At 38.3% G+C, this 12934-nt stretch overlaps 1 protein-coding gene across 4 annotated transcripts in view; it reads right to left on the bottom strand.

Annotated features, from left to right (window-relative positions):
• The window catches only part of cdkn2c (cyclin-dependent kinase inhibitor 2C (p18, inhibits CDK4)), a 35250-nt gene extending 22636 nt beyond the window's left edge, over nt 1-12614 (bottom strand). For 2 of the 4 annotated variants that reach the window (XM_025902974.1, XM_019351452.2), the window contains exons 1-4: nt 11166-12614; nt 10088-10221; nt 7090-7270; nt 6837-7005 (exon numbers count right to left, since the gene is read on the bottom strand). In XM_025902974.1, the coding sequence (XP_025758759.1) occupies nt 6837-7005; nt 7090-7270; nt 10088-10210 (473 nt within the window). In that variant the 5' untranslated portion in view covers nt 10211-10221; nt 11166-12614. Of the gene's footprint in view, nt 1-792; nt 1412-5904; nt 6156-6836; nt 7006-7089; nt 7271-10087; nt 10222-11165 lie in introns of those variants that run through there. The other 2 variants (XM_019351453.2, XM_019351454.2) reach the window with 2 other exon arrangements.
• Nucleotides 12615-12934: the final 320 nt, after the last annotated feature.

Raw genomic sequence — 12934 nt, 5'->3', positions numbered from 1 at the left:
GGGTGTTTCGGCCTTTTATCACAAAATTTTCTACTAATTTTTATTTCATTTTCCAGTTTCTTTTTATTTCCTTGGTTAGGTTTAGGGATTAGAAATCAGACCTAGAGTATAATATTTAAAGTATTAAATCTTTTTTTTTTTTAAGACGCATCATCAGTTGTGGACCTTGGATTCATTGGGTGTTCTAACATTAAAAGGTTTTTTATCTGAAACTTTGTAACTGTAGACAAAGATATATACATGAAAACTTGATGATTTTTAAGTTTTGTTTTTTTTCTGTTGTTATTTCAATTATATTTGCATGTTCGAAATAAAATTCTATCTATCTATCTATCTATCTATCTATCTATCTATGACAAATATGCAAAAAATGACAAATATGCAAAAAATGACAAATATGCAAAAAATGACAAATGTATCACGTGTACAACTGTGAGTGTGATACTATGTAGCGTTGCTTCAGCGTTTCAGTTATAAAGGGATGTGTTGAAATCCCCGAACACACCCAGCGCTGGAAAGTGAATCATGTCTGCTCAGCACGGCTGCACAAAGTTTTGCTTAGTCACAAACCCGGACTGAGGGCTTCTAATTAAAATAACCAAACTCACAGGAATTTTAGGTGAGTTCTTTGGATTTTTTTAAAACCTACTAAAGATTTAAAGAGTAAGGTTTTCTTATATAATAGGTTATGTGTGTTAATGGTTACTTGCAAAACCTTTTCTCGTTGGTAAGCATAAATATGACTATGTGATGTGCTAAAGGAAAATAACAAAACAGACAATACAGAAGAAGAAAATTGTACGTCTGATTTATTTGCAGTGTGCACAAAAAACGGAAGAACCACTCTTAGGTTACAGTTAGATGCCACACTTTGATGCTTGCTGTTTGATACAACATAACTTTGTACTAACTTTGAAGCATTAGATAAATGTTAGCCCAGACACAAAGGTGCCAGGCTTTTTCTGAGAGCTTTCATAGATGACTGGAACATAACACCACCAAACAAAATGCAGCATCAAAAAGAAGTTAATGTTTATGTGATTGTGTTGGAGGTGTGTAGGTGCACCTAATGGTGAATGTGAAAGTGATCTTTCACAGTATGTAAGGTATTAGTTAGTTAGTTAGTTAGTAAATGCATAAAAATAACAATAGAAAAAACACTTTTATGCACTCAGTTTCACAGTTTTTCAATAACCATATGAAAGAGTCACATTCTTTGATTTAGTAAGCAAGTGTTGCTAAGTATTCTTTACACTAGACTGTGAATATAATAACCAGATTTTTGTAGCGCTAATTACTTATTGTACTTATCGATGTGTTCAATGTCCCGGGAAAAAAGTCCATGAAACAAAAGATCAGAAGAAGTTTCCAAACGGATTCCAGGTTCTCTTCATCCTATCCTTCCTCTTACCTGTGGGAGAAAAAAGTTCATGTCACATATTTAACCTCTGTAATCAGGCATACTAACTAAAATTAGACCTGACAAAATCATAAAATAAGTGGAACTACAATTAGTTTTACAGTCTATAAAAGCTAAACATTTTCACTGTGTCGTCAGCTCCACGAGGCATGATGGCAAATTTGATTTTAACCCTGGGATTATTTTCCAACCGACATTAAAATCTGTTTTTGTTCCAAAGCAAAAGAAAAAACTTCTTTGTCACCTTTAAACTGTTCTTTGCGCTGTAGCTCAGCCCGCTTACATCCACAATGGTGTCCTTTGCCTCGGAATGCTTAATTCTTGCCCAGGCTTGTCTAACACATCTCTTAATTATTGCTTTTGCTCCATAAATGAAAGCTTTGTTACCAGCATTGGCGGAGCGGGGCGGGGGGGGGGCTACTGGGCATGGGAAAATAAACAGATGTCAACCAAAACACCAGGAAAGAATTGTGGACCTCCATGAGTCTGGCTCAATTTTGAATACAATCTGGGTGCCATTTGCAATTAAGAAATACAGACAATTTCTCTCTTTACTCTTAAATTTAACAAACGTGTTTTTTATATTTATCATTCTAAAAAAAATTAACATTTAGTGTGATTTGATGTTTTACAATTAAAAAAGTTTTTATGTTTTTATCTGAAGAGTATGTAAATATCTGGTTTCGACTGTATATTTGATGATGTTGGTGTTTGGCTTGATTGTCAGCACAAAGAGGAACAGAGAGGGAAGAAGAGCCAGGTGAGACACACATGTTAGTCAAATGGTTGTTTGCCAAAACTCATCAGAACATGTGTCTCGTACTTAGTGTATCTTTTTAGGTTTGTTATTTTTCAAATTCTATATTTATTAAGTTATGCAGGCTTGTTTGCACAACAAGGCTAAATAGTTAGATAAACTTTTCTGAATCTAAATAATGTACTTTGGTAGAATTAAAAAATAATATGGTACAAACTAGTAACTCATCATATTGTCTGTTGAAAAGGAATACTTGAATAATATTGATCCTGAAAATGTCATTGACAGGTTTGCAAAATTCAAGCTTTGAAGATAGTCTCATGTTACCACAATAAAGAGGTGTTGTCAGTGTAGTGCAGGTCTATGATGATTTTTAGTGCTACTATCATCTAGTTTTGATTCTGGTTCTGTCTTGGTTAAGTCCTAAGTAGTCCTGATTTTGAACTGTTGTACTCCTGTTTTAATTGAATTGGGGTTTAGTCCTCGTGTCTTGATACAGCCCTGATTTTGTTCTGCCTGGCTGCTTAATTAAAAAACTAGTTTACAGTGTCCTGCATATATGATATATATTTTTTTTCTTATATGAAGTTATTCTTTTTCGAACAAAACTCAAAACACAGCAACACAGCCTAATAAATCTTCTACTTCACAGCATGTTTATCAGTCATTTCTAACCCCCCCCCCCCCAATCAGACATGCATGCTACTCTTTAGGGCACATGTGTCAAACTCAAGGCCTGTGGGCCACATCCGGCCCGGCGTAGATTTATATCCGGCCCGCGAGATCATTTTATATAGATTTATTATTATTGTTATGCATGGCTCGGCGATATGAGGTGCTAATAACACACAAACAACAGATCCCATAATGCAGCGCTGCAACCTCCTTTTCAAATGCTAGGCTACCTGGGAACGTTCCCCCGTCAATCAAGTCAAACTTCTGTTATTGCAAAGCTAGCCGCTCACAATGGCGAAGAGAAAAGTTGATTCTGAAAGCAGAGCCTTTCAGAACCGGTGGGAGACTGAATATGTTTACAGACATTACTGATAAACCCGTGTGTCTTATTTGTGGGGCTAGTGTGGCTGTGATTAAGGAATTTTATTTAAGATGGCACTACGAGACAAAACAGGATACGCTGAAAAACCTAAATGCAGAGCAGAAACTACAGAAGGTAGAAGAACTAAAGAAGAATCTAACATTTCAGCAGATGTTTGTCACCAGAGCAAAATCACAAAGTGAAGCTGTTGTGAAAGCAAGTTTTATTGTAGCAAATCAGGGGTTAAATCAGGGGTTAGGAGCATGTCATGATCACCGTAACGCAAACCGTAAATTTTATCTGAGCTAAAGGTTTAAATCACCGTCAGTTTCAGTCTTTTATGCGGGAAATAGATTCAGAGTTTGCCGACAGTCCTTATCATACAGAGGTCCGTTGGCTGAGTTGAGATAAAAATTCTCAATAGAGTTTTTGAGCTCAGCAAGGAAACCTGTCAGTTCATGGACATGGCATGTATGATGCGGTGAAGGCATTTCAAGTGAAGCTGTCACAAATGCACCAGTGCAACTTGCCTCACTTTCCCTGTTGCCAAGTAATGTTGAACCAAGTCGGCGCACTTTGCTGATAAACTGAGCGCACTGAGTTCGCGGCGCTTTGGTGACTTTGAGCACAAAAAGAGAATTTCGAGCTGCTTCGCAACCCATTTACGTGGAAACTGCACCTGTGCAAATTCAGATGGAGCTGCAGTGTAATGGTACACTCGAGGCAAAGTACGGCACTGAATGGCCCGCACAGTTTATTAGTTCCATTCCTGAAGCAATGCCCCAGCTCTGTCTACATGCGGCTCGAACCTTGTATATGCTTTCATTTATTTTTTCTGGGGTTTTTGGCAGCATGTTCATATTTCTAACTTGCATAATTTTGACAGGATATATTTTTATGAAGAGCAAAATATTAAAAGTTAAAGTTTATTTTTTTTTAAGTTTATTTATTCTGGAATAATATTCCTGTCTGTTTTTATTCATATTTATGTTTAAAAAACATTGTTTTAGTGTGTTCAATAAATGTTTATCTTGTTTGGCCCGTGACCTAAAGTGTGTCTGGAGTTTTGGCCCCCTGTGCAATTGAGTTTGACACCCCTGCTTTAGGGCTAAGCCCCGGGTGTATAAATGAGGCTCCGCCTCTGGTCTCCAGTGTGTGTTTTATTTTCCATGTGCACTCAGACACAATCTAAAGTTACTTAGATCCCCCCCCCCTCAAAAAAAACAACACACAAAAAACCCATGTATATCGGGGACTTTGTGGTTGCAGACACCTGAGGTGAAGTTAAAATAAATCGCCTCGCACTGCTGCAGGTTCAGCTGCCCGGTCCTGTTTGGGGGGGGGGGGGGGGAACTAACGAAGATGCGGCGAATGCGCATGCTCATTAACGATGAACTGCTGATTTGAGCTGATTTCAGGAAGAACAGCCTTACCACAGCGACCTCCGGTTTGAATTGTTGAATTGACATAAAAAGCTCGTAAGCTCAGGCCGCGCCCCCTCAGCTGATACACTTCAAATATAAGTTACATTAATTCAAATTCTGGTAATGAAGAACCTAAACAACCGTATCACCGGTAGGTGATTCCAAGCTCGGTGTAATTATTTGCTTCACAGCAGTTGTGCAGCTCAGACTTTGGGAAGCACCCCTCACGTCTCTCTGAAACCTAAAACCAGTCATTCATCGTCGTTCATGTGCGGCTAGGTTTTAGTTTTTGTGATCATATCTGCGCCTAAATAAAATGATCCCTCCTGTTAGTCTCATCTGCGATCTAACAGATATGTTTGCACTTTCATAACTGTGGCTACATGAGTCTGTGGTGTGTTGTTGTTGTTGTAATTACGCGCATTTCTGGAATAGCAAAATGAGACGAGCCAATGCACCCGTCTGTCGGCCTTACAGTCTGCTGCCGACCATGACTGTGGTGCTATTGATAAGAAACTGGCCTGAAAAATCAACCGGTTCTAAGCTCTCTGTTTATGCCTCAGAAACCGGAAAAGAGAAAAAAAAAGTGCGTTAAGAAATAAGAAGAACACGGTATTAAAAATGGAACAACAAGACGGTCGGTTAATTTCAAACTAAATGAAAACAGGAGCACGCGCCTTTATTATGTTAATGCGCACGAAAGATTTTAAGTTTCATTTTCGGGTTAGTTTTTCGAGCTGAGTATCAAAAAGAGGCACTTTATTAGAGTTCAAAGCCTCGCTGAGGAAACACAAGAAAAAAACCAAACAAACCAGTTCAATCTGAGAACTGGAAAATAATATTTTAATTATATAGAAAAGGTGACAGCAGCATTATGTTTCCTTTACATTCAGAAACGCTGTTTTCTGGCACACAATGGACGGGCCTCAGAAAGCTCAGTGTGTGTCCTCAGAGTGTATTGACAGATTTGAACTATTTGACTATTAACATGTAAAATCAGGCCAAGCTCAAGCTCACGTTGATTGTTTGGTTAACAGTAACTCGGTGCTTTTTGTAGCTATTGTGGTAAGTTGTGTGACTTTGGAAAGTACCCCATATACCTGTTTGTATCAGCTCCTGAGGCTGGTCAGAAAGCTTTTACATCTGTGCCTGTATTAATCTATGAGCATAGCAGTTTATGATTTAAAGCAGCTTGTTCATCCTTAGATTCATTGAGTAGCCTGTAAAGGTGCACACTGGTTTAATAAGTATAAAATAAGTATAAAATTGCTCCTTGCACTACTCTTTGTATCTTATGGCTCTTACTTCCTAACCTCTGCTTAGTAAGCATGTGAGAGCACAACTGTACTTAGGTGACTATAAATGTGTCATATAGAGAAAAAAAAAAGAATACAAATTTGACTTCATATGTTAATGAAATAGTAAAGTGAGATGAGGCAAATGCAACAGATTTAAACACACAGCACATGTTGTGGCCACAGACAGCCTGTAATCTGTTGGTGTAGTTTCACACAGGTTCTAGAAACAAATGAAAGATTATAGTGCTTCAGTATAAACTTATATGTAAGCTAGAAACAGTAGCTCACTCTATCCACGACCACTTATCCCTGTTATTTATTATTAAATTTAACTGAATTTTATTTTAATTTTATCTTTATTTCATTTTATTTTTCAGAGAGACCAAATGTATCTTTTAGTGTTGAAAAGATGTAAAAAAAAAAATTAAGGCCATTATGTGTGTTATTGACATGACATAATTTTTACATCTCACTGTTATGCTCCACAGCCTACCTAGCGATTCTCTTCAGGCTGGAATTTGTCCACTAATTTTAGGTAATTCATAATTAAACAAATAAGTTCCGGATTACAAAAACTAACAAAACAAGAAAAAACAAACTGTCACGCCTGAAGCCTTAAAACTCACAAAGCCATAAAATATTCAGAGCACAAAGCACTGTACTGACATATAAAATAATTATCCTACATCTTTTACATGGCTCTTTATTTCTAAACATCACACACACACACACACACACACACACACACACACACTAGAGTGTACTAAAACTTTTGTTTTGTTCCTTTACTTTGTGTTTTTGACTTAACTGGGCTCAGGAAAAATCCCTCCTAGAGACCTAAATTATTTTGGGACCAGAAACTCTGTAACTTATCGTGTAAGGTGCAGTCTGGTCCACTCACTGATGGTTTTGGATGAACGTGGCTGTGTCCGTGTGGCTATTGCCGCGCGCGAGCTGCTCGGCGGTGAGTCCGTCATTGTTGCGTACGTCGCGATTCCCGGTGCATCCAATGAGCAGCTTGACAACCTCCACGTGACCCTTACTGGCGGCCAGGTGCAGCGGAAGGTTACCTTCATATGGAATTATAGGTCAAGAAAAAACCAGGTGCGAGAAGAAAACAAAACATAAGTAAATGAAATCATTTAATTCCGTACCTTTTTCATCTGCGATGTTAACATCGGCCCCATATGTTAGCAGCGCGCGCACAGAATCCACGAATCCTTCACGAGCGGCATCGTGGGTCACGGTGAGACCGCAGGAGGGATCTGGCACATTTGGATTTGCCCCCGCTTGCAGCAGGGTCTCAATGACCCGGGAGTCCCCCAACTTCACTACCTGCACACACACACAGCATTTAGGAGAAGAAGAAGCTTTAAGGAGCTGCCCAGGGTGTGCCTGGCGATTATCATTTTTATATTTAAATATTAAATTCATCCCATGACACCAAATCCCAATTGAAAGCATTTAGTGCCCAATAAGTGTATTGTTATTAATTCTGCCGGGCCGCGTTCGCCCCGCCTCTCCTTCTGACGTTTCTTGTCGTCACAGGGAAAATTTGCGCCTTCCATTGGAGCAGCATCAGCGGACCTGTTTCTATTGGTGGCAGACAGGTAAGGACTGAGTTATACTGCCAGAGTGAAAGTAATGGGACAGATGGGTGAGAAACATGTCAGCATGTATGAATTTCCAAAAATATTTTGCATAATTATGAACTCGCGAGCACACGATATGTTGGATGAGCGGCCAACGAGGAGGAGCTTTCTCTCTGAGTGGACCGTTCTACTGCAGGCCTGCACGCAATATGATCGTTCATATTAAACCTCGTGTGTCACTCAGACAGTGCATGAGCAAAAAAATAAATAAAAACAAGCACGCTTAAAATCAGATCCAAGCAGGACACGGGCTGATAATCTGGCAAACCGGGCATTTTTCACGCTGGGCCCACGCATTTTGGGGCCGATGTGCCGGCCTGAAGGGCCGATGCGCACAGGCCTTACAAGCACTGAAAGCAGCCCATTGGCTCATTTTCATTACTGACACTGGATTGCCCAATCAAATCTGTTATTACGACCGGCCTCTCCGCTACCTTTGCTGTGACTCCAGTCTGGGAGAATGAATCTTAATCAATCAATCAATCAATCAATCAATTAAAACAGACATTTATGGATTTCAAAATCTTATTTGGCTTTAATAGCAGGTAATTAACCCTTTTTTCTTCTTTTTTCCTGACCTTTTTCAAGTAACCCATATTTAACAACAGCACAAAAAATGGAAATTCTGTTCTTGGTGCAATACCCAATATTTTAAAAAAAATTTTTATAAATTGTATAATATGAAAAAAATATGGAGGCGTCCCTACTGAAGTGAGAACGAGACGAAGGAGGTAGATGGATAGATGGAGGATTATTAAAACCTGTTTCAATCAATTTAAAAAAAAGGAAGAAATATATACATGTGAATACAATATGGATTATTGTAATACTGATACTTAATTGTCACATGTGATATTGATTTTGCATTTGATAACTAAAGCACAAAACCAAGAGAAAGGAAAGTTTATCTACAGAGAAATAAAGAGGACTACAGCAGGCAGCTCAGGATATAGCAGCCCTCCTTTGTCTAGATTGAGCAGTAAGGAAGGTGAAAGTGTAACATGACATGCAGAGTGACACTGTTTTCTTTTTCTTTTTTGCCTTTTCTTGAGATAAATGTAGAAGCAGCAAATGCAAAGTACCAACCTCTCTGTGTAAATGGATGCGTTTGTAGAATTCTGTTGATTTTTGATCTGACAGACATCTGCATTAGCGTGTTGGTGTTTAAATAAATAAATAAATAGCATATAAGAACAGAACAGAACAGAATAGGCTTTTATTCTCATTGTACATGGAATAAAAATAGAAATAGTAGGACACCAAGAATAAATGACAGACAAGAGGAGGACGGCACGCAATAGAGGACAAGATAAGCAAGTAAAAGCTTTTCTACTGTGGGCAACTTATTTATTAATTATAAGCACTTATGCCCCCCCCCCCCCCAATGACTGTGCATAGTTATCTATGGTTTAATATTCAACTGAGTATAAAATAAAAGTGAGAGTTCATACATGAAACTTGGATGGAAGCTGACCACATAATGTGCAGAACTTCTGGTTGTTTTCTGTACAAATGGGCGCGCCCTTTGTCTGTCTGCCTCATGCTTCATCAGTGTGCTTTCTTTTCTGTGCCCTACTTTATGATGAAATGTAGCTGCTACTTAAAGAGTTTTCACTAAAACAAACAAAAACAAAAATCAGACTAAGACTTTTTCTCCCAAACATGGTGTTGGATAGACACAAAGGATCTGTTCAGACTTCTGCCCACAGCCATAAACCACTAATTACTTATTCTTATTTTCCGCTTCTTGTAAAATTAAGAGACTTGAACAATTTATATATTTTGTCCTAAAGCAAAAAACGTACATCTGAATAAATCCAGGTTATTTTTAACAGCTAATACCCTCACCCACCATTTCCTTAACACCACCATTTTGTTGCTCCTTAACTCCACTGACAATTTCAGACTTTAATCTTGCTTCATATTTGCTGATTTCTCTTAATTACAATAATATGAACACGAGTTTATTCTTTACTTCATGTGATACAAAAAAAACCTACAACTCTCTCTGAGTCAAGTACAAAATCTGCATTTGAAAAATAAATTGTGAAACTAAGGAAGTGATAAAAGAACATCTTATTACTCCATAAAACACACTCATACACACATATGTATTTATATTAACATATACATTTATTCAAATCTGATAGTAAATCATGAATTTCAGCACAGCTTTTTAGACTTTTGGTAAACTGTTTATCTTTTTCACTACACTTAAATCTATTTTGGAGAGTCCAAACTTATAACTGCCACACGCAGATTTCTGCACTTCAAAAAATATTTACATCGATCTGAGACGATTGTATTTAGTATAATGATGACATTATCGAAGCTGGTGGATATTTGAAGAGTACATGTGAGGAGGCCTCGGCCTCTAACACAAAGCACTAAAACAAGGAAGTAAATCAAGCTGCTAGCAAGCAAAACAGACTGAAATCATCCAAATATGTTTAAAATCACTTCGGAAAAAAAGCCAGTTCAAAAGGTTTTTATTACTTACCTGTATTGCAGTCCTATTAAACACATTTTTTCCATTTACATCAGCTCCGTTTTGCAGTAGAGTTATGATTTCTAATAGATTTCCAGCTGCACAGGCATTGCAGAGCTGGTCAGAGAGACTCATATTAGGTGTCCCTTTAAAACGCAATACAAAGCAAGCAAACTTATCACCTAAATACTTCAGCAGGCTGTGTTTAAGACTGAAATAATCCAGGATGGTGGACTGGCCAAATACAGAGAAATCTGAAACATGTCCCTCCCACCCTTGCATCATCCTTGGCTTAACCTGTGCAGCTCTTGAGCTGTTACTGAAAAATCATTGTTAATGCAGTAAGCTAGCCTATTGATAATTAGTTAGATGGTAATATATATGCTTTGTTTTGGTTTTTACTGCAAATATTTTAGTGAGCAATCAGTAATTTCTCAAATCTCTTTCTTCAGTCATGTCTTTTCTTAGTTTTGTGTTTCCAATTCTAAAAAAGAAAAAAAGCCAACAAACAAACAGACAAAAGCAAAGCAAATAAAACAATGTAGGGGGTATAAGACAGGTTTAGATTATATGCATCATGTATTTTACATAAGGACTGGGCACCTAATGATATATTTGTAAAATTCAATAGAATCAGTTTAGGGGTCACTCATCAAAAACAAGATGTGCAATAAATCTCCAGCTCTACTGTGTGTCAGAATCAACACTGATTACATGTTTAAAGCTTCTATTTGAGCATGTTATGCTTGTCCAGCAGCAAAATATATGCTGCCTCTCCCACCCTTCCCGAGATACTGATATACTCCATGTAGGTCATAATTAGAATATTCAAAGAAAATAATTTTGCCTATTTTTTCCTGCTCCCCTGCTGATTTTCCTGTGTGCAGATATTTTGTTGATGTCATGTTTGGGCCTGTTTATGGGAAAAGCTCCATGGAGCCTTTTCACAATATCTATATGTCAGGTATACAGTAACCCACCTGCAGCCTGAAAAAACGCAATCAAAGCCAGAATTGTGACAATGATGTCTGAATGACAAAAAGTAAGCACAAAACACAACATAATTAAATAGATAAATATAAAAACTTACGTTAAATGAAATAAAAACCATAGCACGCCTTCCTCCTGCTGTTCAGTGCGTGGCATCGCATTTTCCAAACGACTCGAGCTGAAAATCCCCCCGAAAAACAGCCAAAAAAAGAAAAGAAAAGAAAGAAAAAAATAAAATGTCGCCTCCACGCATGATTTCAAGCATGTGATGCATTTACTGGCAGTTCCCGCTCGTTTTCAAAAGTAATTCGAGTTTGTATTTCCGTTTTTTTAACGGGTTACAGGATGAAAGAGGGAAGGAGACACGGAGATGACTTTCGTTAGAAATATCGCGCAGTCACCGTCAGGCGAGCCTCCTCTCCGTTTAAAAAAAAACCTCTCGGATGAATCCAGAGATCGAGATCGCCTACGCAGACGTAGCCAAGAGGCTGGTCAAATGAGCTCCTCCGTCGCAACCGCCTCCTTCCATCCCCCACCACCTCTCTACACTCCCCTGCACCTCCCCATCCTCGGCACCGGGACTGATGTGCTCATTCACGATAAAGGAAAAAAAAAACTTTGGAAAGTTTTTTAGAAAGACAGAGGTTCTTTCCAAAGAGACGGCCTGATTGGACGGTTCCTCATTGGCTCATAGGCGGGACGGTTAACGGAACTTCATAAGACGGTAATAATGGTGGTGCCTTCATTCATTGTCCATGTTAATGTTTTGGAACGTCAACGCGCTGGCGCAGACGATGCGCGCCTTTTATTATTACATTACAGATACGGAGCAAGAAGTCTTTTTTTGTAACGTCACGGCCGGTGTGCTTTTAGTTTCTTTTTCTTTGCCGCCCTCTCGTGTAACAATCTGTGCATCTCCGGTCACCTCATTTGGTGGGACAGTTATTGCGGACTTTTCACGCAGAGAATTCACGCGCAGTGGATATTTTCTTTTTTTCGGACTAGTCTCTGTAAATCCCAGAGATGCGTGTTTCTGAGGGGAATCCCAGCGGATCAGCTGCTTTTGAAATACTCAGACCAGCCCGTCCGGCACCAACAATCACGACGCGTTCAAAGTGACTTTAATCGCCTTTCTTACTCATTCTGATGCTCAGACGTCAGCAGGTCGGGTTATGTCAGGTCATGTAGACATAACCCGGCTATGTCTACATGGATAAATGCACGGAGTTGCTGCCGTTTGAGATGCCATTAGATTTTCGACTGAAGGAGAGGTTGAGCAGATGTACCTAATGAAGTGGCCGGTGAGTGTGTTTGAACAAATTTCACAGAAAGCATAAACTTATTATACAAGTAAAGCATTGTACTTGTGAAATTAGCATTATGGTCTCTTCAAACTGGCAAACCAGCTGCCTGATGTGTACATTTTGCTGTTAGCAAGCTAAATATTATCCTTTATGTTTACGTCAGTATCAGCAGACAGCAGGAGCCTGTCAGTGTTACTTTTAATAAAAGACTAAAAATGATAAATGCCAGCAGCAAATAAAAGCTTGACTCTTTTACACCGTTGTTTTAAATGGGATAAACATGACGTAAATATCATGTTTGCTGGTCTGATTACTGCCAGACCTGCTGAATAAAGAAATCACTTAAATAATAACAATAATGATGATGATGATAATAATAATAATAATCATAATAATAATGATAATAATACATTTTTTATTTATTAAAAAAACCTTTCAAAAGCACCTTGGGTGCAGGGACACTTAACAATAGAATAAAACACATAATAGAGATGACAAAATGAAGAACAATAAAAACAAAAGCACAAGATAAAATTAACAAACAGTCATTGTGAATATGCAGATT

Source organism: Oreochromis niloticus, linkage group LG23 (genome assembly GCF_001858045.2).
Source record: "Oreochromis niloticus isolate F11D_XX linkage group LG23, O_niloticus_UMD_NMBU, whole genome shotgun sequence".
NCBI lineage: Eukaryota > Metazoa > Chordata > Actinopteri > Cichliformes > Cichlidae > Oreochromis > Oreochromis niloticus.
This window is presented reverse-complemented; position numbering and strand designations above follow the sequence as displayed.